Source organism: Haliotis rubra, unplaced genomic scaffold (assembly GCF_003918875.1).
Source record: "Haliotis rubra isolate DU_JTF1 unplaced genomic scaffold, ASM391887v1 Scf131, whole genome shotgun sequence".
NCBI classification, from domain to species: domain Eukaryota; kingdom Metazoa; phylum Mollusca; class Gastropoda; order Lepetellida; family Haliotidae; genus Haliotis; species Haliotis rubra.
This window is the reverse complement of record NW_025765237.1, coordinates 1,374,470-1,402,064: the sequence shown is the minus strand read 5'-3', so window position 1 is coordinate 1,402,064 and position 27,595 is coordinate 1,374,470. Positions and strand designations below refer to the sequence as shown.

At 42.4% G+C, this 27,595-nt stretch overlaps 1 protein-coding gene across 2 annotated transcripts; it reads right to left on the bottom strand.

Moving 5' to 3' along the window:
* LOC124267428 (multiple epidermal growth factor-like domains protein 10) lies at positions 1-25,902 on the bottom strand. 2 transcript variants are annotated; one of them, XM_046702344.1, is made up of 19 exons: positions 25,790-25,902; positions 19,981-20,069; positions 19,691-19,747; positions 18,845-18,974; positions 18,155-18,258; positions 15,975-16,034; positions 13,414-13,753; positions 13,057-13,113; positions 11,782-11,873; positions 10,224-10,280; positions 8,444-8,573; positions 8,023-8,126; positions 7,446-7,505; positions 6,834-7,107; positions 5,728-5,877; positions 4,241-4,294; positions 1,365-1,468; positions 537-593; positions 1-134 (listed from the first exon to the last, which is right to left on the bottom strand). In XM_046702344.1, exons 1-19 carry the CDS (start codon positions 25,830-25,832, stop codon positions 63-65), a joined length of 2,034 nt encoding a protein of 677 aa, XP_046558300.1. In that variant the 5' UTR covers positions 25,833-25,902; the 3' UTR covers positions 1-62. The 2 variants fall into 2 exon arrangements, with proteins under 2 accessions (XP_046558300.1, XP_046558301.1); XM_046702345.1 differs by having other exon boundaries at positions 13,057-13,110.
* Positions 25,903-27,595: the final 1,693 nt, after the last annotated feature.

Genomic DNA, 27,595 nt, shown 5'->3' with positions numbered 1-27,595 from the left:
TTTTCTGAATAATGTTCAAGCCCTGCCTACACTGATCCCCTGTGCAACAGACGTTGCAGCTGTCATGGGGGGCCGTATGCACCTCCACCGGTACAGTTGATGGTGCTCCGGTGATCTTGTTGGAATGTGCAGTACTGCAAGAAGGGAATTCATAGTATCTAGTCTACCGAGAAATTGATAGTTGTCTCTAATATTATTGGGTGTAGATCTTTCATTATTTGGGATTAAAAATTAACACTTTGTTCCTTGAGTGAGTGAGTGGGTGAGTTGAGTTTTACGCCGCACTCAGCAATATTTCAGCTGTATGACGGCGGTCAGTAAATACTCGAGTCTGGACCAGACAATCCAGTGATCAACACCATGAGCATCGATTTGGATCGATTGGATACGATGCAATTGGGATACGATGACACGTGTCAACCAAGTCAGCGAGCCTGACCACCCAATCCCGTTGTTTCTTGAAAAAATATATAGATAAATTGTGCTGGGGTCTTTTATATCTTATTTGGATGGGACTGAACTAAACCTGCACTTGCCTTTGAGTGGGAGCACCCCGCAGTAACATGCCAATCCTTCATCGTCACCTTGCATACCTACAACAGAGGAATAATGGCTTCTTACACTTAACAAAACGCGTGTATCTGTATCGTCATGGCGCTCTCAGTCTGCAAGAGCACACTGGCATTACAATATATACATCTGAGTTGATTGGAAAGTTAGACTGACTGACTGACTGAGTTTGGTTTTACGTCTCTTTTAGCAATATTCCAGCAACATCAGGGCGGGGGACACAAGAAATGGGCTTCACACATTGTACCCATGTGGGGATTCGAACCCGGGTCTTCGGTGTGACGAGCCAACGCTTTAACCATTAGGCTACCCCACCGCCAGTTGGAAAGTTAGAAAACTGGCACTGACGAATTGTTAATGTTAACACCGATATCGTATTTCATTTGTGTTTGGTTGTAAAAACGACATGAACTGAATACACACCTCGACATGTATGTGACTCCTGTCTCACCTACCATTTGCCAGTACCATCGCCGGGTACCTTGCATATCGGTACCCAGTACCGTCAAGGGGTACCTGCCATGTCGCAGTTCCCTCACGGAGTAAATACTATGACCCAGTGCCCTCACTGGGTACCTGTCATACCCCACTACAGTCAGGGGAAACCTAACATGCCCCAGTACCATCATGGGGTATGTACCATGTGTCAGTACCATTCGGGGTGCCATGTCCCAGTACCGTCCTGGGATACCTACTATGTATCAGTACCGTCCTAGGTACTAGTTGAACATTGATAACTCAGTGTCAACAGTATATCAAAATGAGAACAATGATATAATTAAATTGCTATTTACATCGTAAGATCTTTTGCAGACACTTTTCCGACCCAGGCACTCTTTGGCGCTCGCTGCATCCTTGCAGACTGGACACGTCACACCTGGCTGACCGCTGGGCTCAACTGACCACGGTAAACACAAATGTCAGCAATCCATTCGTCAGGTTTGTACGACAGACATATACAAATATCTCACCTTGAATCCTACAGTTTCCAGATGCATTCAAATATGAATGAAAGTACACGATATGAAGCAGATCGTTTAAAAAACTTCTTGAAGCTGAGAAATAACCTTTCGTAACGACGTCTGGAACATTCCATGTCAGATTTAGACTGGGTTTGTCAGAGTTTATTGTGAAAGGTATCAATGTAAATGAGGCATAGAGAATGAAATCCACGTTAATTTTAAGGTGAGGTGAGGTGAAATTGGGTTTAACGTCGTGCTTGAGAATATTTCGCTCACATGACGACGTGCATGCGTGTGTATGTGTATGTGCGGCTGCTTGTACTAGCCCAGACTGAAGCTGGTTTTATAGTGCTAGCCCACTGAGATACCATGCCGCAGTGAAGCATGGATACCCCACACAGACATATTATACTGACTCCGAGCCGACCAGTCCTTGTTGTACCCATTAATGCCGAGCGCCAGGCAGGGACCAACAAGTACCATATTTTAAAGTCTTTTGGTATGACGCAGTCGGGGATCGAACCCGCGATCTTCCGCTCTCCGGGCGGACGCTCTAACCACTACACCACGGAGGCGGTCCTAATTTTAAGAAGTCAACATGTACCCAATACGTATTCAAGTAAACAACCAGAAAATTGCATTTACATATCTTACGACCCCTGGATACGGATATTTTCCGATATATTGTACTTATTTAAAGCATGCAATAATCAAGAAAAACGTCATGAAACATATAGTACATCCACACTGATGCAATACTGCATGTGACATCTAGTTGCGTAAGTTGTATATTGTGCTCATGATGTAACTTGTGTATGTGGGCCGGTGGGCTAAAATACAGCATACATTATCTCGTGACAGTTGTATCATCTTAAGAGAAGGAGCAAAGAATTAGGGTACTTCGCTTTTACCAGTATTCCTGACTTACTCACTCACTCACTTACTCACTCACTTACTGACTGACTCATTCACTCACTCACTCACTCACTCACTTACTTACTCACTCACTCACTACTTACTTGACTCATTCACTCACTTACTCACTCACTCACTTACTCACTCATTTACTTACTTACTTACTTACTGACTCACTCACTCACTTACTCACTCACTTACTTACTCACTCACTCACTCACTCACTCACTCACTTACTCACTCACTCACTTACTCACTCACTTACTTACTGACTCACTCACTCACTTACTCACTCACTTACTTACTCACTCACTCACTTACTCACTCACTCACTTACTCACTCACTCACTCACTTACTCACTCACTCACTTACTCACTCACTTACTTACTGACTCATTCACTCACTTACTCACTCACTCACTTACTCACTCACTCACTTACTGACTGACTCATTCACTCACTCACTCACTCACTCACTCACTCACTTACTTACTCACTCACTCACTCACTTACTTACTGACTCATTCACTCACTTACTCACTCACTCACTTACTCACCATTTACTTACTTACTTACTTACTTACTGACTCACTCACTCACTTACTCACTCACTTACTTACTCACTCACTCACTCACTCACTCACTCACTTACTCACTCACTCACTTACTCACTCACTTACTTACTGACTCACTGACTCACTCACTCACTTACTCACTCACTCATTTACTTACTTACTTACTTACTTACCGACTCATTCACTCACTCACTTACTCACTCACTTACTTACTGACTCACTCACTCACTCACTCACTCACTTACTCACTCACTCACTCACTCACTCCTTACTCACTCACTTTACTTACTGACTCACTCACTCACCTCCTCACCACCACTTACTTACTCCTTACTTACTCACTCCTCCCACACTCACTCCTCCACTCACTCACCTCACTCACTCACTTACTTACTGACTGACTCACTCACTCACTCACTTACTCACTCACTCACTCACTTACCGACTCATTCACTCACTTACTCACTCACTCACTCACTTACTTACTCACTCACTCACTTACTCACTCACTCACTCACTTACTCACTCACTCACTCACTCACTCACTCACTTACTTACTTACTCACTTATTATTAATTTCCTTGATACACATTGAGTCATCGATAGTTTAGATAGTGTCAATAACACTTCTGAGGTGATAATCGAATTTGAGTAAAGACTTTCAACAACATGACAGTGGCGTGTCCATGGTATGGTATTCTTAACAATTATCTTTTTATGACTGACATCCGTAAACCCTGATGCCAACACTTTCTGCGTGAAGATGAGGACAGTGTCAGGTGAACCGCCTAATCAGACAATTGAAATTCTCGATACGACCGAGTTAAACATTCACGCAAGCATATCTTGTCTCGAAAACAACTCGACTCCCGACTGTAAACACATAAACCCATGATTAAGAATCTGTCATACTACCTGTTTCGAATCCCTACTGGCAAGTGATCTACTCCAAATATATATCGATATATATATATTTATTTTCTGACTGTTTCGGTTTTGCTGAGATTAACATTACTAAAATCGAGTTGAAAAAAAGAAATGAAGTCGAATCGATTCAGAAAGTTAAAATCTGATTGGTTCAAGAAGCCACACCTCATTGGAGATCAATATTCGCTCAGGATTCCAACCTGGAAGTGCCTTCATATCTTCAGAACGGTAGGTTCCGTTTCAGAGAGAACAAATCTCGGTGAGAAGCAAACATACATCGCCTACACTCACCTGTTGATTCGGTGACCCCAGGTGAGGTGGCTGGTGACGTCATGTCAGTCCCCGCTACAACAGAAGCGTCAACACTGTGTACATTATGAATATCTGAGGATTGTCACGTTAGTAATCTGCATCATTATTAAAATGCACTGAACAATTTATAATCCCTTCGCTCTAAAACAAATAGAATGTCGTGTGTTGTTGTGGTGGATCACCCACCTACTACATAAACTGATAAACTATCGGACAAAAATGAATATATTTGCAACAATTACAAACCTAATACCGCTACAAACAGTCGCCTGCTGTGGGATAGTCATTAACAGGACGAACGTAACACCGGGTGTTCTGTTTTTCCAGAAGGTGATACACTAACATGGTGTGGAGTTATAATATGCATCATGGGCGGATCCAGGAATTTTAAAAAGGAGGGGGTTCAGGGGGTTCGAACCCCCTGAATCCCTCATTGGCTCCGCCAACGCAAAAAACAATTTTCAATGTGATCTTAAGTCATTTTCAAAAAGGGGGGGGGGGGGGGTCGAACCCCTGAACCCTCCCCTCTGGATCCGCCACTGTGCATCATCTTATATAACCAAGGTTACCAGACATATGCATTCAATCATTTTGTCAGGGTGATGCAATCATTGACGGGATCATACACAGTCACATTCAAATCCCAGAAGTATGAGGGTAAATGTCTAAACTGCAGTTTATCTGGAATAAAGGAGTTTGTGGAGATCACAGTCACCAACATGGACGCCGACGTAAAGTGGAATATAGCGAATACACGTGTGGGGGAAGTAGGTCAAACATGTAGTCGGAATTTAAGCCAGGTTAATAGTGCATGTTACATGACAGGGGAAACCTAACCATCACACGAAATGCATCTTACTAAACAGTACGAAGCTCACTTTATACTTGTTGCATGTTAGGAAGCTCACCTGTATACAAACTGCATGTTAGGAAGCTCACCTGTATACAAGCTGCATGTTAAGAAGCTCACCTGTATACAAACTGCATGTTAGGAGGCTCACCTGTATACAAACTGCATGTTAGGAAGCTCACCTGTATACAAGCTGCATGCTAAGAAGCTCACCTGTATACAAACTGCATGTAAGGAAGCTCACCTGTATACAAGCTGCATGTTAGGAAGCTCACCTGTATACAAGCTCCATGTTAGGAAGCTCACCTGTATACAAACTGCATGTTAGGAAGCTCACCTGTATATAAGCTGCATGTTAGGAAGCTCACCTGTATACAAGCTGCATGTTAGGAAGCTCACCTGTATACAAACTGCATGTTAGGAAGCTCACCTGTATACAAGCTGCATGTTAGGAAGCTCACCTGTATACAAGCTGTATGTTAGGAAGCTCACCTGTATACAAACTGCATGTTAGGAAGCTCACCTGTATACAAGCTGCATGTTAGGAAGCTCACCTGTATACAAACTGCATGTTAGGAAGCTCACCTGTATACAAGCTGCATGTTAGGAAGCTCACCTTCACACAAGCCGCATGTCAAGGGACAGAACAACAGAGCCAGGTCCGGATCAGGGCAAGTGCTCGCTACGTTCAGCACACAGGGGTACAGGGTAGAGTCTTTACACTTTTCTTTCGGGATGTGTGTGGTGATGGCTGTGGTAGTCGCAACTGTCAATAGAATCATCCAATAACCAGTCGGTTAAACGAGCGAAATTCGGATAGCCATGCATGCATCTGGGTTCTGTCTCACCCTTGTTTATGTGTAAAATTACAACATTCTATATAATAATTGTTTGATCGGCATTCTAGAAGTTGGCGCGTCAACAATGAAACTTCTTGTTTATTGCGTAGATTCTTACACCGTTATCAAGCGACCGTTATCAGTCGACGACTGTTTTAAATGTCCTGTAATTCTAATTGGGCTCAAAGACGAAGTAATGGCAGCGATTGGGCCCATACTAGTCCTTGCAAAATGGAATATAATACTCATACAAGTAGTACTTCTGGAGTGGATTTCACAGAGCGTTCTTGGCCCTATTACTGTCACAGTACTTCCATACGGCACCGACGGAAATACCTCAGCCGTGATGTGGCCGGGGTATGGCAAAGGTACGCGTAACGTAAAGGAGAGGAGATGGATCATTTGTCAAATGCTTGGTTTTAGCGGCGAATGATGTCTCCAAGGCTTGCCATGATGCGGCGGTCTTCAAGATGCGTCAACACCATACCGACACTCACTGGTTTCTTTAAACTGGAAGGGGTGTGTGGGTGTGTGTGTGTGTGTGTGTGTGTGTGTTTAGCCTGGTGGTTACAGCGTTTGCTCGTCACGCCGAAGACCTGGGTTCGTTACAACGTGTGAAGCCCATTCCTGGTGTTCCTCGCCGTGATAGTGCTAGACTATTGCTAAGAGCGGCGTAAAACCATACTCACTCACTCAGCCACTACACGGGTGAATGTGGAGGGCAAGCATCACTGTGGGCGTCCCTCCACAACATGTGGACACACCGTGCTATAACTGACAGAATGTACAGCTGTTAACCAACCCTCACTCACTGTAGTTTTGGGCTGGTCTTACACATCGCGAAATGGCTGAAACTGTGGAAGACAAACCAAAAGTAATTTACCTTTGCAGACCCCACAGGTTAGAGGGCAAAATTCACTGGCAAATGTGGCATCGGTGCATGCAGTTCCAGTTGCGGAAATATGGCACGGGAACAGGTCCTTGTCTTTGCATGGTTTGGCTGGTGTTGGCGACAACGATGGCATTGCTTGTGTCGATGGTGCTTGTGGAAGGGGCGTGGCATCTAAGCTTAATGTACGATTGATACAGGCGTAGTCATGGCAACAGGTTGTACATTTCCCCGTGTCGTGGTCGCAGTCTGTCACGCCGTGAAGGCACTAAACACACAGAAACTCATCATTGAGGTTAATATAGAAAAATACAGACGCTGAATGAATTAAGAGAATACAGACTTTTAAATATATGTAGTTCCTCAGATACGATGCCCCGTAAATAATCGACCCATGTCAAGACAAACCAGTGATCTATATTGTGAGCGACGTACGCCGTCGGAGTGTAATCACAGACACTCGTCAAGGCCTGAACATAACCATCCAATAAATGCTGTCGCTCTCAGACCAGCTTACGCCCGGGTACCCAGGGCCGGGAAGTACCATGAAGCATAAGAAACTAGAAAAGGTGGTTTCAGAAATCTACAGAATATTTAACTGCTTACATGTTGACTGCTCTCACATTTTGCAGAAAACAATCCATGTTCCAGGACTAGTTCGCACGTCTGAAATTGTAAATAATAAGGAATTATTTCACCGTTCAAATTAAATACAACATGCTGTCTCATTATTCGGAAAACAGTTTGTTTTCGCCAGCTCGCCAGCTCGCCAGCTCGCCCCTAAACTCCCATCTCCAATTGAGTGTGGACAGTATGTTCCCTAATGGACGACACTACACCAAGCATCAAAAGCTTGTCTGTACGACGGGGTGTAACAACCGATGAAAGTCGTCCTAGTAGGGTATTACAGTAGCCAGAAAAGGAGAAATATTATTTATTTATTTTCTACCGCGCATGCGCAAAATGAAAATATTTTGAGTGCCTCTATTTCCTAAAATGTTCACTATGCATCAGTCTATACATGTGCAAAGTTTCATGCTTTTATCATTAAATGCACATTTTATCTGCTTAGCCGCTCCACAACTAGATCATTGTGAGGTTAGCTTGCCCTTGGTAAAAACTCCACACCTGATAAGAGACAGTCACTTTCTCCGATACCGTATGTATGAGGTGATCAACTCACCCCATGATGACTGTCGCATGGTCCAAATGTTTCCAGACATGTCTGAGGATCTGCTTCCTTGTGACAGGTGGGACAATGGAGGACTTGAGGAATAGCGTCGAAACCTGAAAAAGAAACACATCTCAACAATCGCCTCAAACCAAAAGCTATTTCCTGGATTGCTAGGATAGTGGGAAACCACGCATGTATACCTCGACAGCATGTATACCTCGACAGCATGTATACCTCGACAGCATGATCTGAATAGTATTCTTATAAAACCATTATTAACAACACATTGTATTAGTGCTTCTGATTGTTTTGCGCCAAATCCGAGACTATTTACTTTTTACCAGTGATTCTGGAACGATGTATTCAACCCAAATTAAGAACGTTAAAAGGTGAGTTTTAAATGACTAAAACAGTTAAAGGAAGGGATCACCTTTTTGAATTTGCGTCAGTGAGGTGCGACAGTCGTCTCCGGTGCAACAGACGCTACAACTGTCTGAAGGGCCGAACGCGCCCCCGTCGGTGCAGTTGGTGGTGGAGCGGCTGCCGGCAGCACTGCATTCCTGGGACGGAGAAAAACACCAGTTAACAAGGGTCATATCCTTGCAGAGAATACACCGGTTAACAAGGGTCGTATCCTTGCAGAGAATACACCGGTTAACAAGGGTCGTATCCTTGCAGAGAATACACCGGTTAACAAGGGTCATATCCTTGCCGAGAATACACCGGTTAACAAGGGTCGTATCCTTGCAGAGAATACATCCGTTAACAAGGGTCATATCCTTGCAGAGAATACACCGGTTAACAAGGGTCATATCCTTGCAGAGAATACCCCGGTTAACAAGGGTCATATCCTTGCAGAGAATACACCCGTTAACAAGGGTCATATCCTTGCAGAGAATACACCCGTGAACTTGGGTCATATCCTTGCAGAGAATACATCGGTTAACAAGGGTCATATCCTTGCAGAGAATACACCCGTTAACAAGGGTCATATCCCAGCAGTGTACAACTGCACGTTATGCTATGATTTTAAAATGGGTTTAGTACACTATTTCTTTCATTTTCCGACACTCGAATAGTTTATCTTTGCCTACATGTCGGAGATGATGATCAATCTGCACCTGCCCACAAACATGCATAACGCAATAGCGTTACATCGCACTCCAAAACGCACCACATAACACTGCAAAACGCGTTACGTAAGACTACAAAAAGCCATACGTAACACTGCAAAACGCGTTAGATAACACTGCAAAACGCATTACATAACACTGCAAAACACACTACATAACACTGCAAAACACATTACATAACACTGGAAAGCGCGTTACTTAAGACTACAAAACGCGATACGTATCACTACAAAACGCGATACGCAACACTGCAAAACGCAAAACGTAACACTGCAAAACGCGATACGTAACACTGCAAAACGCATTACAGAACACTGCAAAACGCATTGCATAACACTACAAAGCGTGTTTGATAACACTGTAAAACGCATTACATAACACTGCAAACCTCATTACATAATACTGCAAAACGCGTTACGTAGCACTAGAAAACGCGATACGTAACACTGCAAAGCGCGTTAAATAACACTGTAAAACGCATTGTATAACAATACAAAGCGCGTTAGATAACACTGCGAAACGCATTACATAACACTGCAAAACGCGATACGTAACACTGCAAAACGCATTACATAACACTGGAATGTGTGTTAGATAACACGGCAAAACCACATTACATAACACTGCAAAACGCATTAGATAGCACTGCAAAGCGTTAGATAACACGGCAAAACCACATTACATAACACTGCAAAACGCATTAGATAACACTGCAAAGCGTTAGATAACACGGCAAAACCACATTACATAACACTGCAAAATGCATCACATGACACTGCAAAACGCGTTAGATAACACTGCAAAATGAGTTACAGAACGCTGTCTGAAGGTGCAAACACACCACTTCGTGACTCTCTATGGAAAGCTTAAATCACCCTGCAAGGTTAAGGGCCACGCTGTTGTTACATGGGTAAAAACCTTGCTTGTTTAACACAGGCCTAGTTACACGAACAACGAATCACATTGTGACGTAAATATCGGTTTGTAGGACACCTGTTACTCTAAGTCTGAAAGCCCTAGGTATCACGTGATGAATTCATCATATAAAGTTAAGAAGGTTTCATTGCTAATACATACCAACTGATCTTTGCACCCTGCTTTGATGTGCCATTTAGAAACGGATATCTCGCAAACCTGAAACAAAGAAGGTTATTTTGGGGAAAGTTCTTCAAAGTTATGGCTGATAGTTAAAGGTGAGTAAAATATTCATGAGTTTCATAACACGGCCATATTGCTGCTGTTGGAATGATTCCCCGCAGTTCAGGAGGACATTGAGGAAGAGTGTTCCATCTAGCATAGACACCGAATAATGAATACTGAACAAATAATTGAAAAATATTCAAACTTGGAGTAAATACCAAATATTTGAGTGATTTCTCAATGTCACCGGTGCGAAACATGTCTGTGGTGATTACATTGGGCCGGAGCTAAATTCCTCAATTATATTGCACTATAATGAAATTGCCCAGCTGCGATCACACTTTTCAGTTCACGATGAGTCCACAAGAAGGTAGTGTCCCATTTTGACAGCGTCTTGGTCACTGATCCGTTAAGATGTAAAGTTTCGCTGTCAAAACTGGGACTAACAGAATGACCACTGTCAAAACTGGGATAACTAGCTGTACCAATTAAGGGTAATCATGTGAATGCAATCAAATGAGAGAAGTACAGAACAAGTAACATTCCTGAACACTAATACCGCTTTGGGATGATAATAGTTATTGGTTTTTTACCCTATTAAAGACTCGGGCAGCCAAACACTATCTGACATTTGAACCCGCTACAGTTTGAGTTTGAGTATACGTCACATCGGCATTATTCCAGCCATATAGTGACCAGATCAAATCTGCATTCATAAACATTTTAAATACAAAGTGAGTTTTAATTTAAAAAACACATATATACATTACATTGTTATATAAAACACTCATCATGGAATGGACTTCGAAACAGCTGTTCATAATGTTGTTGGAGATGTGCCGACATGTTTTCCCCAGTAATATCGTGAAGAACTGTCTTTTTTATTTTGGCCAAGCTCTTTACCGGAATAATTGTTTCTTTCAACAAAAACCCAAACCATCCAATAAAATAAAATGATAGGGCTCTAAGCAGAATACAGACTTAACGGAACAAAGCTGACATAACGGCGGAATCGTAAACTCATTAAAGGGTCACTGATCCAGAGCGATTAATGTTTCGCGCCAACAATCTAATCACGTCAGGTGGTGGGACACGGGGACTGGGCAGAATTTCTTCAACCTAGACAATGGAGTAATAAGAACGGTGGATGCCCATCAGATGCCGTTATTTGAAATTATCCTGGTAGTTCTTGTCTGATTGTAATTAATCTGCTTTTTCAGAATTTGTGATGCGTGGATGGTATGATGACCAATCCAATTTGATCCTATTTAATTGCTCCAACCAGAGTCTTCACTAATTCCACTATAAAATGTTTAGTAGTCCATTCATATCTAACAAATATATAATATTATGCATTCCATAGGAAACTAATATTAATACATCCTCACGGTCACTATTAATGTTATGCTTACTTCTATATTGACCAAGGTTTTTAAGAAAAATGAAACGTCAGTGTAAAGAATGCAGATATATAACATTTTCTTAACATATTTACCTCGTTGCTATGGTGGCAGGTTTTCGTTGATGCGAGGCAATCGTGTATGTTGCTGGCATCGTGACAGGAAGGACATTGAATAAGCTGTGGTGCTGAAAAAAGGTGTCCAAGTTGGCAGAGAATCAGTGGAGATATCTGCCTTGGTGCTATTTAGTCATTTAAAGTTTAAACGACAAACATCTTTTCTATAGGACAAGAGGCCGTCAGGTCATGCTAAACTTACGTTCGAAACTGAGCCATACTACCATAATTTTGACTGAGAAATTCCACCTGGAGTCATGATAACTGAGAGCCGCTTAGTAATGGTGAGTGAGTGAGTGAGTGGAGGTTGCCAATATCCTTTCAATAGGTCAAACTTGCTAATGTACTTAGGCGGACCGATTCTGTCATCGATTCATTCTTGGTATGGGTGAGAGTGAGTTTCAGAATCAGTGTTCACCAGCCTCATGTCTGTACCACATCTGAAACTACCGTCAGGTTTTTTCTAACGATCATCAGGGTGTTACAGATGCATTTTCTGCAAAACAAGATATCCGAATTCCCCCACCACACACTGCATATAATCTTCACCAGAGCATACTGCCTCAAACGATCAAAACCACTACTGACATTCAATAAACCAGTTTTCTTACATTGCAAACAAATGTAGAACCATCCCTTTGTTTAGCAGAGCTAATCTTTGCCTATAAGATTCTGCTACCAATTCACAAGCCTTCAAAAGAAATATTCCAACGAATAATACTTATTCTTATTCTACCGTCTGGAAAAGAACATGTGAGTTACAAGATGATGATGCATTATGTCGAAATATTGTACCCGAAGATGAAAACCACATTTAACTGTATTATACAGTGCTATAAGGGACGCGTTAATCAAAGAAAGGTACAGCAAGATGTATAACAACATTATATCTATTAGTTCAATATCTGATTCATTCTCATAATGTTTGCTTATTATTTCATATATATCGAGGGAACCAAACAAGGTAACACCACTTCATGGCAGTGTTCCTTTATCTAATCTCAGATTCCCTCCACAGTGCTATTCAAAACTGGCGATGAAAACTGGAAACAGGGAAAATATTAAAGGAACGTTTGAATCTTCCTGTGTTCCTTTATTTGTTTCTCTCAGTATATGTCTGTACAATACAGGAAGAATTGTAAACGTTTTGTAACTCTTGACACTAGACATCTCTCCTTACTTTGATTTTACCAAGGGTCTATTACACTTGAACTACGAAACAGTACTTGTCTGTCTGCTTGTTGCTAAACTTACGTCTAGTTGCTGTCGTTGTGGTCGCAGCCATCGTTGCAGCAGGTGTAGCAGACACTGCTGAAACACACGCACAGGAATACCACACGCTGCCAAATGAAACTGTTTCAAGGTGGATTTGAGCAGATTTTTAGTTCAAATTCAGCATCTTCTGGGAGGAAAATCCAAAGACGTCTTAGGCGTTCCTACATTAATGGAAGCCACCTGCCCGTTTAGGGTGCTGACATACCATGTGACATCATCATATGATATCACCAAATAAATATATGCTCACAAAGATATTCCATTTGTAAACTAACAAAACGACAATGGGTGAGTATTGGTAACATCTAAAAGTACACTTTCGGAACGATCTTGTACCTTGGCACACGCCGCAAGAAAGGGGGCAGAAGTTGATGGAGATGTCGGGGTCAGTGCACGCGGCACCTACTGCAGTATGACACGGGAACAAAGTGTCGTCTCGACACGTCGACATCGGCGGAGCCGTCAATGGATTGTTGGAAGCCGCTGCTGCTGTGGTGGTGCTGCTGGTAGAAGAGTTATCTCCCCCTGGCACAATCCCCGGGGTGATAAAGGGCGAGGTCGGAGGTACCCCTAGAACGTAGTCGATGCAGGAGAAGTCGTTGCAGCACACGCTGCATGGGCGGGGGTCGTGCAGGCAGTCAGGGATGCCGGGATGCAGCTTGTGGTCGTGCACACACTGAAACAGATCACGTGGCAACACAGGACCCCAATCAGAACACAGTATTAGATGGGAACATGAAGTTAGAAACGGATTTGGGATTGGGGATTGGGGATGACTCGAACCAGACTCAGACCAGTGGAATCTGAATGGTTTTGACACATGTCACCGACTCGCCTGACCATAGAACATTCCAATCACGACTCGCCCGACCATAGAACAATCCATCTCAATATTTTTTCACATTCGGACCATAGAACATTCCATGTCACCGACTCGCCTGACCATAGAACATTCCATGTCATTCGCCCGACCATAGAACATTCCATGTCACAGACTCGCCATGGGGACCATTCGAATCCCGAATGTGAATAAACATTCAGATCGCCTGACCACAGATTCCATGAATCGCCCGAATAGAACATTCCATCTCACAGCCTGACCATCACCGACTCGCCCGAATAGAACAATCCATCTCACAGACTCGCCTGACCATCCCAACTCGCCTGACCATAGAACAATGTCCGACTCGCCTGACCAACTTCATGTTGCCTGTATTTCCATATCGCTTTAACATAGTAAGACTCGCCTGACCATAGAACATTCCATGTCACAGACTCGCCTGACCAAACCCATGTAGTCTTAGAACATTCCAGTCACAGACTCGTCATAGAACATTCCATGTCACAGACTCGCCTGACCATAGAACAGTCCATGTCACAGACTCGCCTGACCATGAACATCCATGTCACAGACTCGCCTCCATAGAACGATGTCACAGCCTGGAACATTCCATGTCATATAACATTCCATGTCACCGACTCGCCTGACCATAGAACATTCCATGTCACAGACTCGCCTGACCATTTCCATGTCATATAGAACATTCCATGTCACCAACTCGCCTGACCATATCGCCTGACCATTCATTCCATGTCACCTGACCATAGAACATTTCATGTCACCGACTCGCCTGACCATAGAACATTCCATGTCACACGACTCGCCTGACAGACTCGCTCTGACCATAGAACATTCCATGTCACACTCGACTCGTTCCCTGACCATAGAACATTCCATGTCACAGACTCGCCTGACCATAGAACATTCCATGTCACAGACTCGCCTGACCATAGAACATTCCATGTCACAGACTCGCCTGACCATAGAACATTCCATGTCACAGACTCGCCTGACCATAGAACAATCCATGTCACAGACTCGCCTGACCATAGAACATTCCATGTCACAGACTCGCCTGACCATAGAACACCTGTCTTACCACAATACACACATTATGACTCGCCTCCATAGAACATACCATGTCACCGGAATGCTAATAGAGGTCGGTCGAGACCATAGAACATTCCATATATATACTCGCCTGACATAGAATAACCAGACATGACCATCACCTAACGATAAGACCATAACGTCCCATGAGATTTGTGTAATAGTGTAATTAATAAACAAGATGAGATTAGTAATAGTGAAATAAACAAGACATTGAGAAAGAAACACCTATTGCCGCGAATAAAGTTAGATATTCATACAATGATAGAAATGATATAAATTGGATTAGAAAAGTATTTCTTTCAAGTCTGTTACTTGCACTAACATTTGATCTTATGGTCCTGCTTACTGCTTTTATCGTGCTGTTTTCTTTGGGGAAGCTTAGTGGTTGCTCTTACCGTGCTCATCACGCCGATCCCGGGTTTACTGTTCTTATCGTCTTGCTTCATGCAATTTGTAAAGCCCATTTCTGGTGTCCCCGCCGTGATATCGCTGGAATACTGCTAAAGCGGCGTTTAACCATACTCAGCTAGTCAGTCTTATCGTGCTGTTTACTTTCCTGAAGTCTTGCGTACTGCTCTTATCGTGTTGTTTACTGTTATCCTCTTTGTTTACTGTTCTTATCGTCCTGCTTCCTGCTCTTATCGTGTTGTTTACTGCACTTATCGTGTTGTTTACAGCTCTTAATGAGTATTGTTTACTGCTATCGTCCCACTTGTTTACTTCTCATCGTGTTGTTTACTGCTCTAATCGTCCTGCTTCTTGCTCACATCGTGTTGTTTATTGCTATTATGGTGTTCTTTACTGCTCGTATCGCGTTGTTTACTGCTCGTATCGCGTTGTTTACTGCTCTAATCGCCCTGCTTCTTGCTCATATCGTGTTGTTTATTGCTCTTCTGGTGTTCTTTACTGATCCTGTCTTGTTTGTCTTATTTGCTGTCCTTACCGTGCTGGTTACTGCACAACTGGAAGTGTACTTCCCCCTCAACTTGATTATTTCACATGTCTGTAAGAAGAAACGTAACAAGTCACAGAAGGCCTCCTGCCCATATACAAGAGACAGTTAAATAGCTAAATATATAACCATAAGTGTTACATACAAGTCACAGGAGGCCTCCTGCCCATATACAAGAGACAGTTAAATAGCTAAATATATAACCATAAGTGTTACATACAAGTCACAGGAGGCCTCCTGCCCATATACAAGAGACAGTTAAATAGCTAAATATATAACCATACGTGTTACATACAAGTCACAGGAGGCCTCCTGCCCATATACAAGAGACAGTTAAATAGCTAAATATATAACCATAAGTGTTACATACAAGTCACAGGAGGCCTCCTGCCCATATACAAGAGAGACAGTTAAATAGCTAAATATATAACCATACGTGTTACATACAAGTCACAGGAGGCCTCCTGCCCATATACAAGAGACAGTTAAATAGCTAAACATATAATCAGAAGTGTTACATACAAGTCACAGGAGGCCTCCTGCCCATATACAAGAGACAGTTAAATAGCTAAACATATAATCATAAGTGTTACATACAAGTCACAGGAGGCCTCCTGCCCATATACAAGAGACAGTTAAATAGCTAAACATATAATCAGAAGTGTTACATACAAGTCACAGGAGGCCTCCTGCCCATATACAAGAGACAGTTAAATAGCTAAACATATAATCAGAAGTGTTACATACAAGTCACAGGAGGCCTCCTGCCCATATACAAGAGACAGTTAAATAGCTAAATATATAACCATACGTGTTACATACAAGTCACAGGAGGCCTCCTGCCCATATACAAGAGACAGTTAAATAGCTAAACATATAATCAGAAGTGTTACATACAAGTCACAGGAGGCCTCCTGCCCATATACAAGAGACAGTTAAATAGCTAAATATATAATCAGAAGTGTTACACACAGAGTTTAAATAGCTCAAATATTTTGGGCGAATGTTTAATACAATGTGAAAGGTTTAATGTATTAATTTCGTTCTTAAAATGAAAAATCCATTTATCAGAGGCATTGATATCAGACAATGTTTTCTTTATATATTTTTATCGAAATTCACTAAAAGAGACATTCATTTTCTATTTATATATTGCAGAGTTGACAGATTCGTTTCAAATTCTCAATGGATAGTTTTCTTCCTTGATTTACAAATCTCACTTGATCACGCTATCTGTAACCAATACTTCTAGGAGTATATACACACATTGGCGGCGCTATTTATAACCAATGAATCTACGGATTGTATGGTCCAGTACAGAAGGAACATTATCTGGCATTATCTGTACAGTACCAGGGAACTGGATTGGCACGGTTGTATATTATCTGTACAGTACCAGGGAACTGGATTGGCATGGTTGTATATTATCTGTACAGTACCAGGGAACCTGGATTGTCACGGTTATATATTATCTGTACAGGGTGGATTGTATTGTATATTATCACGGTTATATATTATCTGTACAGTACCAGGGAACTGGATTGGGGTTGTATATTATCTGTACAGTACCAGGGAACTGGATTGTTATCTGTACAGTACCAGGAACTGGATTGACAACTGGATTGGCACAGTACCAGGTTGTATATTATCTGTACAGGTGGTGTATATTATCTGTACAGTACCAGGGAACTGGATTGGCTGGGTTGTATATTATCTGTACAGTACCAGGGGTTGTAACTGGATTGGCAGGGTTGTATATTATCTGTACAGTACCAGGGAACTGGATTGGCAGGGTTGTATATTATCTGTACAGTACCAGGGAACTGGATTGGCAGGGTTGTATATTATCTGTACAGTACCAGGGAACTGGATTGGCAGGGTTGTATATTATCTGTACAGTACCAGGGAACTGGATTGGCAGGGTTGTATATTATCTGTACAGTACCAGGGAACTGGATTGGCAGGGTTGTATATTATCTGTACAGTACAGGGACCAGGGAACTGACAGTTGGCAGGCAGGTTGTATATTATCTGTACAGTACCAGGGAACTGGATTGGCAGGGTTGTATATTATCTGTACAGTACCAGGGAACTGGATTGGCAGGGTTGTATATTATCTGTACAGTACCAGGGAACTGGATTGGCAGGGTTGTATATTATCTGTACAGTACCAGGGAACTGGATTGGCAGGGTTGTATATTGTCCAGACATTTCTGGGGATCCGTCTCGTCACTGCAAACTGGGCAGTGTAGGACCTTTGGCACCAGATCCAGGCCTGAAACACGAGTGAGTGAGTGAGTGCTGGTACAAAGATAGGGAAAATCTTTAATCCATGAAACACAATTTTCCAGTGAATCATTACTTCAACATGTCAACATGTTTCAAGGCCATTGTGTCCTATGTTTCTCACCTGTAGGTGGTAGTAAGGGGACACAACCTAACTTTGATTGAGAATGATACTCTGTTGGATAAGTTATGACAACATTTCAGGTGTTCACATGTAGAGCACACATCTGCGCTGATAAATAGTTTTGTGTTATGAGTAAGCTTTCTTTAAGCTTTCAGTGTTAAGAGTTTAAACACCATATCTTACAGAATGGACCTTAAACATCAAAGCTTTGTTTCTATTGGGGGTTTGTTGTTCCCGCACTCATGATCCAGTACTAATCCAGCTATATGGGTCCGGTCTTAAATAACCGAACCTGGACCAGGCAATACGGTGACTGGCATCATTGGCACTGATCTCTGCAGTTGGTACAACATGCATTAATCAGGTCAGAGAGCCGTTAGTTCACGTGTCACATGGAATGTACAGTTATTTTCTTTTAAGTCTTTAAAAGAAACTGAGAGTGACCTTTCACCTTTCTGCACGTGTTCCAGCCGCTGGTTGCACGTGTCCCCAGTGCAGCACACAACGCATTTGTCGTTTGCCCCGAATGGCTTGGTGCCCCGACAATCCACGTTGGCTTGGAGAGCTTCATACGCGCACCTCTGAAACACAGCCATGAGTGAGTGTGTGATTGCGTGAGACAGTGAATGAGTTGCCTACACAAGTCAGCAACATTACATATATTTGAATACGGCCTGCAAATAATGAAGTCTGACATACACTATCAAATGACACATGCCACACATTCTGCTCAAACTGCCAGTTTCATCGGCTCTTAAGTCCAACAAGTGACCTGTTCTTCCATCACCGTTGAGGGTACGCCAGGATTGATACATACTACCCCATTCAGGTACATGTAGGAACAGGTCGACGTATATTGTGATGATTTCAGTTTGACTTCAGCTGTTATGATATTAAGATATTGGTATATACGTAACCTAGAGACCATGCGAGAACATTTTTTTTCTGTATTTCTGGACCAACAAAATATTACTAGGCTACAAAGCTCTTTCAAATTTTAAAACAAAGGTAAGTCGGTTGGTCAGACTCGTTTACTTGGTACGTAGGATATCATCATGACCCTAGGGCGTGCCTCATGATATTGATCACTGGTTTGTCTGGTCGCGGTGTGTATTCAGGCCATCGTCTCATAACGGATATATCGCCGAGTGCGACGTGGAACAAACAAGGTGCTTTAGCTTGCGTATTAAGAGACGGTACTAAGTGTATATAAATTTATATATAATTTGGAATTGTGTGTACAGCATTTTCCATGTTTGGAATCTATTTAATGTTATTTTCAGACTGGCCCACCTACCTTTTGAGTCCCGCACCCCATAGTGATCTTCCACTCGTCCACTATCCCGATACACTCCTGCAGGCAGAGAAGGACACAACCGGACGGGCCATCATTGAGAACTCAGAACTGACTTCCGCATTAGCATTTGATGAGTAATAGATAGAAAATAAGACAAATCCAGAAAATCATTTCGCTGAACCACCGTATAGTATGGCGACAGTTGTGAGAGACGACTTTGTAGACATCTCTAGACATTTAATATCGTTGGCCTTGTGACTTCCTGGTTTTAGTTAATATCGGCTACTTACGTTTTCAAAGTCACTGCAGGTTTCATTATGGCGCACACATTCATTGATGTTGCTTGCAAAACGACATTTCGGACACTCCAAACAATAGCCTGTGTAATGAAATGACAAGACAATAATTACATTTTACATATTCTGTCGAGTAAGAATGTGTATGTGAGTGAGCGAGTGAGTGAGTGAGTGAGCTAACAGGGTGTACGGCGCTTTTAGCAAATTTCAAACCGTATTTAAACATGTGTTTTCAGTATGACAAACCCAAAGAAGCTGCCATTCTTTCTATGAAGTAAGAGGGGCGGTTTGGTTGGCAGTCGCAGGACAATTACATCCTCCTGACTGACAAATATCCGAAAAAAAGACAAAACATTATTATTGACAAATGTCTTTAAATTAATCGTATTATGTGTTTGATGTCAAGACATAACAAGGTCAGTTCCAGAGTAACGAGGTTTCAGTGCACGGGGAAAGGGTACCTTTATTTAACAGCTGTGTGTATTTCAAACCATCCGCACCAGATAGTCATCAGTTTCGATTTTCCGAACAAAGCAGGGCACATCTGAACACACATGGTGAAGGGAAACTGGTAAACATGTCCTACACGACCGACTGCACTTGCCACTCACACAATGTGTTTCCCTTTCGTCACTCCCAGTCTCAATGCTTCCACATACAGGCGGTCTTTTACCAATCGTTTTCTAAGTCAGTAAGCCATGAAACCACTAGTAAGCCATGAAACCACCAATGAGCCATGGAACCACAGTAAGACACGGCACCACAAGTAAGCCATGGAACCAGCAGTAAGCCATGAAACCAGCAGTAAGCCATGGAACCACCAGTAAGCCATGGAACCAGCAGTAAGCCATGAAACCACCAGTAAGCCATGAAACCATCAGTAAGCCATGAAAACACTAGTAAGCCATGAAACCACTAGTAAGCCATGGAACCATGAGTAAGCCAAGAAACCAGCAGTAAGCCATGGAGCCACCAGTAAGCCATGGAACCACTAGTAAGCCATGGAACCAGCAGTAAGCCATGGAGCCACCAGTAAGTCATGGAACCACTAGTAAGCCATGAAACCACCAGTAAGACATAACACCACCAGCAAGTCACGGAACCACTAGTAAGCCATGGAATCACCAGTAAGCCATGAAACCACCAGTAAGCCATGAAACCACCAGTAAGCCATGGCACCACCAGAAAGCCATGAAACCACCCATGAACCACCAGTAAGCCATGAAACTACCAGTAAGCCATGAAACCACCAGTAAGCCATGAAACCACCAGTAAGCCATGAAACCACCAGTAAGCCATGAAACCACCAGTAAGTCATGAAACCACCAGTAAGCCATGACACCACCAGTAAGTCACGGAACCACCAGTAAGCCACGAAACCACCAGTAAGCCACGAAACCACCAGTAAGCCATTAAACCATGATTATGAATTTGTCAGTAATACACGACTCTCTCAGCAGGCTTAATATAATCATTTCGGCGTGACAGCCGGTCCTGACACCATCCCCAGGCCAGGATATCATCATTAAGGCGTGACAGCCGGTCCTGACACCATCCCCACGCCAGGATATCATCATTAAGGCATGACAGCCGGTCCTGACACCATCCCCAGGCCAGGATATCAACATTAAGGCGTGACAGCCGGTCCTGACACCATCCCCAGGCCAGGATATCATCATTAAGGCGTGACAGCCGGTCCTGACACCATCCCCAGGCCAGGATATCATCATTAAGGCGTGACAGCCGGTCCTGACACCATCCCCAGGCCAGGATATCAACATTAAGGCATGACAGCCGGTCCTGACACCATCCCCAGGCCAGGATATCAACATTAAGGCATGACAGCCGGTCCTGACACCATCCCCAGGCCAGGATATCATGATTAAGGCGTGACAGCCGGTCCTGACACCATCCCCAGGCCAGGATATCATCATTAAGGCGTGACAGCCGGTCCTGACACCATCCCCAGGCCAGGATATCAACATTAAGGCGTGACAGCCGGTCCTGACACCATCCCCAGGCCAGGATATCATCATTAAGGCGTGACAGCCGGTCCTGACACCATCCCCAGGCCAGGATATCATCATTAAGGCGTGACAGCCGGTCCTGACACCATCCCCAGGCCAGGATATCATCATTAAGGCATGACAGCCGGTCCTGACACCATCCCCAGGCCAGGATATCATCATTAAGGCGTGACAGCCGGTCCTGACACCATCCCCAGGCCAGGATATCATCATTAAGGCGTGACAGCCGGTCCTGACACCATCCCCAGGCCAGGATATCATCATTAAGGCGTGACAGCCGGTCCTGACACCATCCCCAGGCCAGGATATCATCATTAAGGCATGACATCAGAAAATCATCATGCTATCAATCATGACATCAATCATGACATCTTAATAATTCATGACAGAGAGACATGACATTATCAATAACACATGAAAATATCAACAAGGCATGCCAATACCAGTAAGGCATGGCAATACCAATAAAGCATAAAATCCAATGTCGAAGCAACGCTATAATCTACTTTCCTTCTGAAACGAAAGACGGAATGTCCAATTTGGGAATATGCAAAACTAACGCGAATGCCTGGTCATGTCCATCAGGTTGTCTTTCAACAGTAAATCGTCCTCACATTTCTGCGATTGGATTGCTCGCTCTCTTTCATCGGCCACACGTCATCATGCTGCGCCCTGAAGTAACAAAATAACACTACCAAAAAGAGACACCCTCTGTCGAACAGAAGGGCGTGTATTACACAGGGGCAACTTTATATTGCGTGGATTGGTTCTTCCTGGTGACTGGCTTGCCACAGAAACGTCTAAAACGGCGATATCTCAAAACCATTCAGACTCAGTATACTACGGCTCAAGAATACCACTGCACAATTAGATAGTACATGTGTACATAAAAAGGTCATTCGCCTCGTGACATGCTTTATACACTCGAACGTTCCCTCCTAATGTCATCACTGCTCTTGTGTAGCGTTATAGCGTAACTGACAGACCACGGTAAATCTCAAAAAGTAAACTCTGGTTGCCTCAATCCTACCCCATATTGGTAAACATGCTTTAATTGGCAGTGATTCTATTATCAGCTACGAAGCTCCATGTCAGTCTGTTTTAGAAGAAATGCCGTACTATGCCTCACATGATAATACACACCCAGGTCTTGCCACTCTAACCTGGTATTGTTCCTAAATACATAAATAGACGTCATGCCACTTAGATTGGTAGAGTGAGCTATTAGGCATGATGTGTTCAATCAGTAGGAGTCAGTCACTATGATAATAGTGTTCACTTCAATATGGTTAAATAGCTCTTAGGTCATTGTGTATGTATATATATAGAATGCAATTTTCTCCAACATGTTTCGTTCTTTACTCTTCAGGGAGATTCTATATGATATATTATATTATAAACAATAAAATGTCTATAGCCTATAGTACAGTTTGAAAATACATAGCCCCGTACTAATCAGGACATTCAACACATCTCCATATATACCCAAAACCATTTCATTAACTGTTTTCTTTATAGACGATACCCAGTTTACTTTACAGACACAGTCATGAGTATGTCTAAGGGTAATTGTAATAATCGCAACCAATATTTTACTGTGCATTAAAACACAGACGGAATCACCCTTCACCATAAAGACCCATTGCATTTGGAACATTGAGTTGAACTCCTAGAAATCGCTGTCATGCCTTTGTTGGTGCTGCCTCGGTAGTATTTAGCTTACTCATACCACATACCTCAGCATCATATCATAGACTCGGGTTAATTGTTCTATGGAACGTTAAATATAAAATGCATATCACCAACTGTGTTTCGATGTTTTTAGAATACCAAAGATTTTTTGTGTGTTTAATTTGTGTTAAATGAAAATGTCCAAGGCATTTTACTAGAGGTATAATTACCCAATTACATGTATTCTGTGGCTTCGTCTAGAACGTTATCTCTATAAACTATGTTTCCAGGTTTGAGTTTTGGTATTTTACCGCCATTTGTTGAAAAGACAATAAACCTTTATCCATGTTGACATCTAAACAAGGTTTTTCACGAAACTTAATTAATTTTACACTGGAAACCATTTAAAAATATAGTACTGTAAATCATTAAAATGTCACCAGTGTATAGCAACAGGAATGTTTTGTCTGTTTTGTAACTTTTGTATGTGTCTCAGTGTTCACGTGTTCATACATGGATTGGGTGGGAGGGGGAGAGGAGAGAGAGGGGGGGGAGCTCGTCATGCTGAAGACCCGGGTTCGATTCCCCACATGGGTACATTGTGTGAAGCCCTTTTCTGGCGTCCACACCGTGATATTGCTGTAATGTTGCTAAAAGTGGCGTAAAAACATGCTCACTCACTCACTCACTCATATATGGATGATCGTAACGTTTGTGCACGTAGCCACATGAACATACCATGTCGTACTGTATCGAACCCTTTACTAAAATAAACAAACATTGAGTACAACCTACCTCCCTCCATAGATAGACATCGTCGAATTAATGAATAAAATATGAACATATTATCAGTGGTACTATATCCCTCCCCAAAGCCAACATGCGATTCTGATATCTTATTAAACGAACCAGTGTTTTTATTACCAATATGAAAGTCGACTTGCTAAATATATCAACTAATGTAATTGTTCAATGATTATGAGGATCAATTAAGTGACGGGATGACCAACGGTTATATGTTGCATTTTTAAAAGTTGAATTCATCATCATCATCATCATCATCATCATCATCAACTTTACTTCCTCCATTTGGACAATATTGTGAAGATATTTACCAATTTGGACAGTATATGGACATTTACACGTTTTCAAAAAGAGATGTTAGTAATTAAAGAATGGGTTTGATTACGAACTGCAAAACATAGGAAAATATGTGTGATGTCATGAATGAATTTGAGTTCATATGTTTATGGCATCTGCATAATGCCTCTCACTGTTCATAATTGTGAACGGAATGCTCTCTTTGGTAGGTGGCCATGATTTTCATTACAAATGATGCACTTAGGTCATAGAATAGGTCACTGGAATTAGAGTCAGATATTGCATCACAGGGTCGTCCGATCAGGTGCTGAAGAGACTCGTCATCAATGCTACTTAAAGTCACTGTCAATTGAAGTGGGAATCTGTCTGTGATGACTGACCAGTTGTCATAGTCGTCCTTCAGATGGTCACATGACAACATCACGGTACCAAAGGTTATATGCTGCATTTTCAAAGTTGAATTAAGCATTATGTCTAAATAGGGTACAAAAATATCAGACACATATGTTTGAAAAGTTCCGGTCACTCGACACACGCGACCCGTGAACATATTCTACAACACCACTTGCATGTACCTTAATTTAGAATATATTCTTTAACACAACTTTCATGTAGATGTATAGTCAGTGTATGCTGCAATACCGCTTTCATCTACACGAATTTTTAACATATCCTTCAATACTACTTTCATGTAGATGTAAAAGATTTATTTATGTAATTCCTCAGCATATATGTCTATGTACCATGGGCTTGTGTCCTCTTCAGTGTGAAATACGGATTGATTGATCTGGATTGTAAGAATCTAGATTGACGGTCTCTGGACTGACGGGTTGTGGATCGTCAGGGTTTGGATTATCAACATCTGAACTAACAACACAACATAACAAAAGAATATTTGTCAGTTCCCACTAATGGCAGCGCTACCACCTGTGTCCAATGACACACAGTACCTGTTTCAGTGAGATGGACCCTTGAACACCACAGTTAGACAAACAGGTACTTACCCACACCGATGAATACAAATATAAAAAATACAGTGAATCCCATAGTGAACGGAATCAGAAAGGCAAATACGGCACGTGGACGATAGTCTTAAAGGTTAAATGGCCGTGGGAACGACCATATTTTGAAAGATAGCATTGAGAATTTTGGAGCTGACATACAGTGTATAAAACAGTGATATACCATCACCCGTCGTGCATTACAGTATTATAGTATCGTCCCCTGCACAAATTTAGTGATATATCAACAACACAACACAGTGATATACAACCACCCGTTCTATAAAACAGTGATACACCCTTGTCCCTTGTACAATACAGTGAGTATCCACCACTCCCTCGTTGTACAAAACAGTGACATACTCTCACATGTTGTACAATACAGTGACATATTCTCACATGTTGTAATACAGTGACATGCTCTCACGTGTTGTACAATGCTGTCATATATCCATATACAATACAGTGATATACCCTCGTGTGTTGCATCAAAAAGTCATATACTCGTGTGTTGCATCATGCAGTGATATACCCTCGTGTGTTGCATCACACAGTGATATACCCTCGTGTGTTGCATCATACAGTGATATACCCTCGTGTGTTGCATCATACTGTGATATACCCTCGTGTGTTGCATCAAACAACCATATACCCTCGTGTGTTGCATCAAACAACCATATGCCCTCGTGTGTTGCATCATACAGTGATATACCCTCGTGTGTTGCATCATACAGTGATATGCCCTCGTGTGTTGCATCATACAGTGATATACCCTCGTGTGTTGCATCATACAGTGATATACTCTCATGTGTTGCATCATACAGTGATATACCCTCGCGTGTTGCATCACACAGCCATATACCCTCGTGTGTTGCATCATCAAATCGTATCCCCTCGTGTGTTGCATCATACAATCATATACCCTCGTGTGTTGCATCATACAATCATATACCCTCGTGTGTTGCATCATGTGGTAATACACCCTCGTGTGTTGCATCATACAGTGATATACCCTCGTGTGTTGCATCAAGTAGTGATATACCCTCGTGTACAACATGTGAGATTTCCAGTGGTAGGGCATTCCACAGTTTTGGAGCTGCAAAAAAAAGACCCACTTCGCCCATCTTTGTTTTAGTTTTAGGAACATGAAGTAGTTTATCATCGGCTGATCTTAAAGCTGTTGTGGGTTGGTAGTGATATGACATGTGCTAAATATAGGTTGGGGAGTTTTCATCATTTAGTGCTGAATATGTGATAGAAAGAGTCTTGATGCGGCGCTCTACGGGTAGCCAGTGGAGTGATTTCAGGACAGGGGTGATATGGTCAGTTCTCTTGGTACCAGTCAGCATCCTCGCAGCACTGTTCTGCACTTGTTGCAGTAGTTTGATGTTAGTGGCAGTAGTCCCATTGAGGAGGGCATTTCCATAGTCAAGACGTGATGTGACACAGGCTTGGATAACTGTCCTCAGACTGTCATTGTCAAGCTATTTCTTGATCTTGCTGATCTTAACTAGCTGGAAGAAGGCAGATCTGCATGTTGACTTGACATGGTTTTGCATCGTCAGGTTTCTGTCAAACTTGAACCCCAGATTTCGCACGTCATTGCTTGGCTTGATATGACTGCCACTAATCTCAAGAGTTACATCTGGGATTTTGGACTGGGAATTTTGGAGTGCTAATAGTCATGAATTCTGTTTTGGAACTGTTGGATTTGAGAATCGAACCCAAGGGGATGTAATCAAGTGTTCAAAGCAAATTACACTCACCAAGCTGACTTTGCGGAAAAGCTGTTAAAACTGTATTTATTAC

What these genes read in the sequence shown, in the direction of transcription:
- LOC124267428 (XM_046702344.1), bottom strand. Translation starts at nt 25,832, where the DNA reads ATGGGATTCACTGTATTTTTTATATTTGTATTCATCGGTGTGG. An exon ending in CACAACGACAGCAACTAGAC is followed by an intron (nt 11,874 to 13,056) that starts GTAAGTTTAGCA and finishes ACCTTTTTTCAG; the next exon opens with CACCACAGCTTATTCAATGT. An exon ending in ACTGACGCAAATTCAAAAAG is followed by an intron (nt 8,127 to 8,443) that starts GTGATCCCTTCC and finishes TTTCTTTTTCAG; the next exon opens with GTTTCGACGCTATTCCTCAA.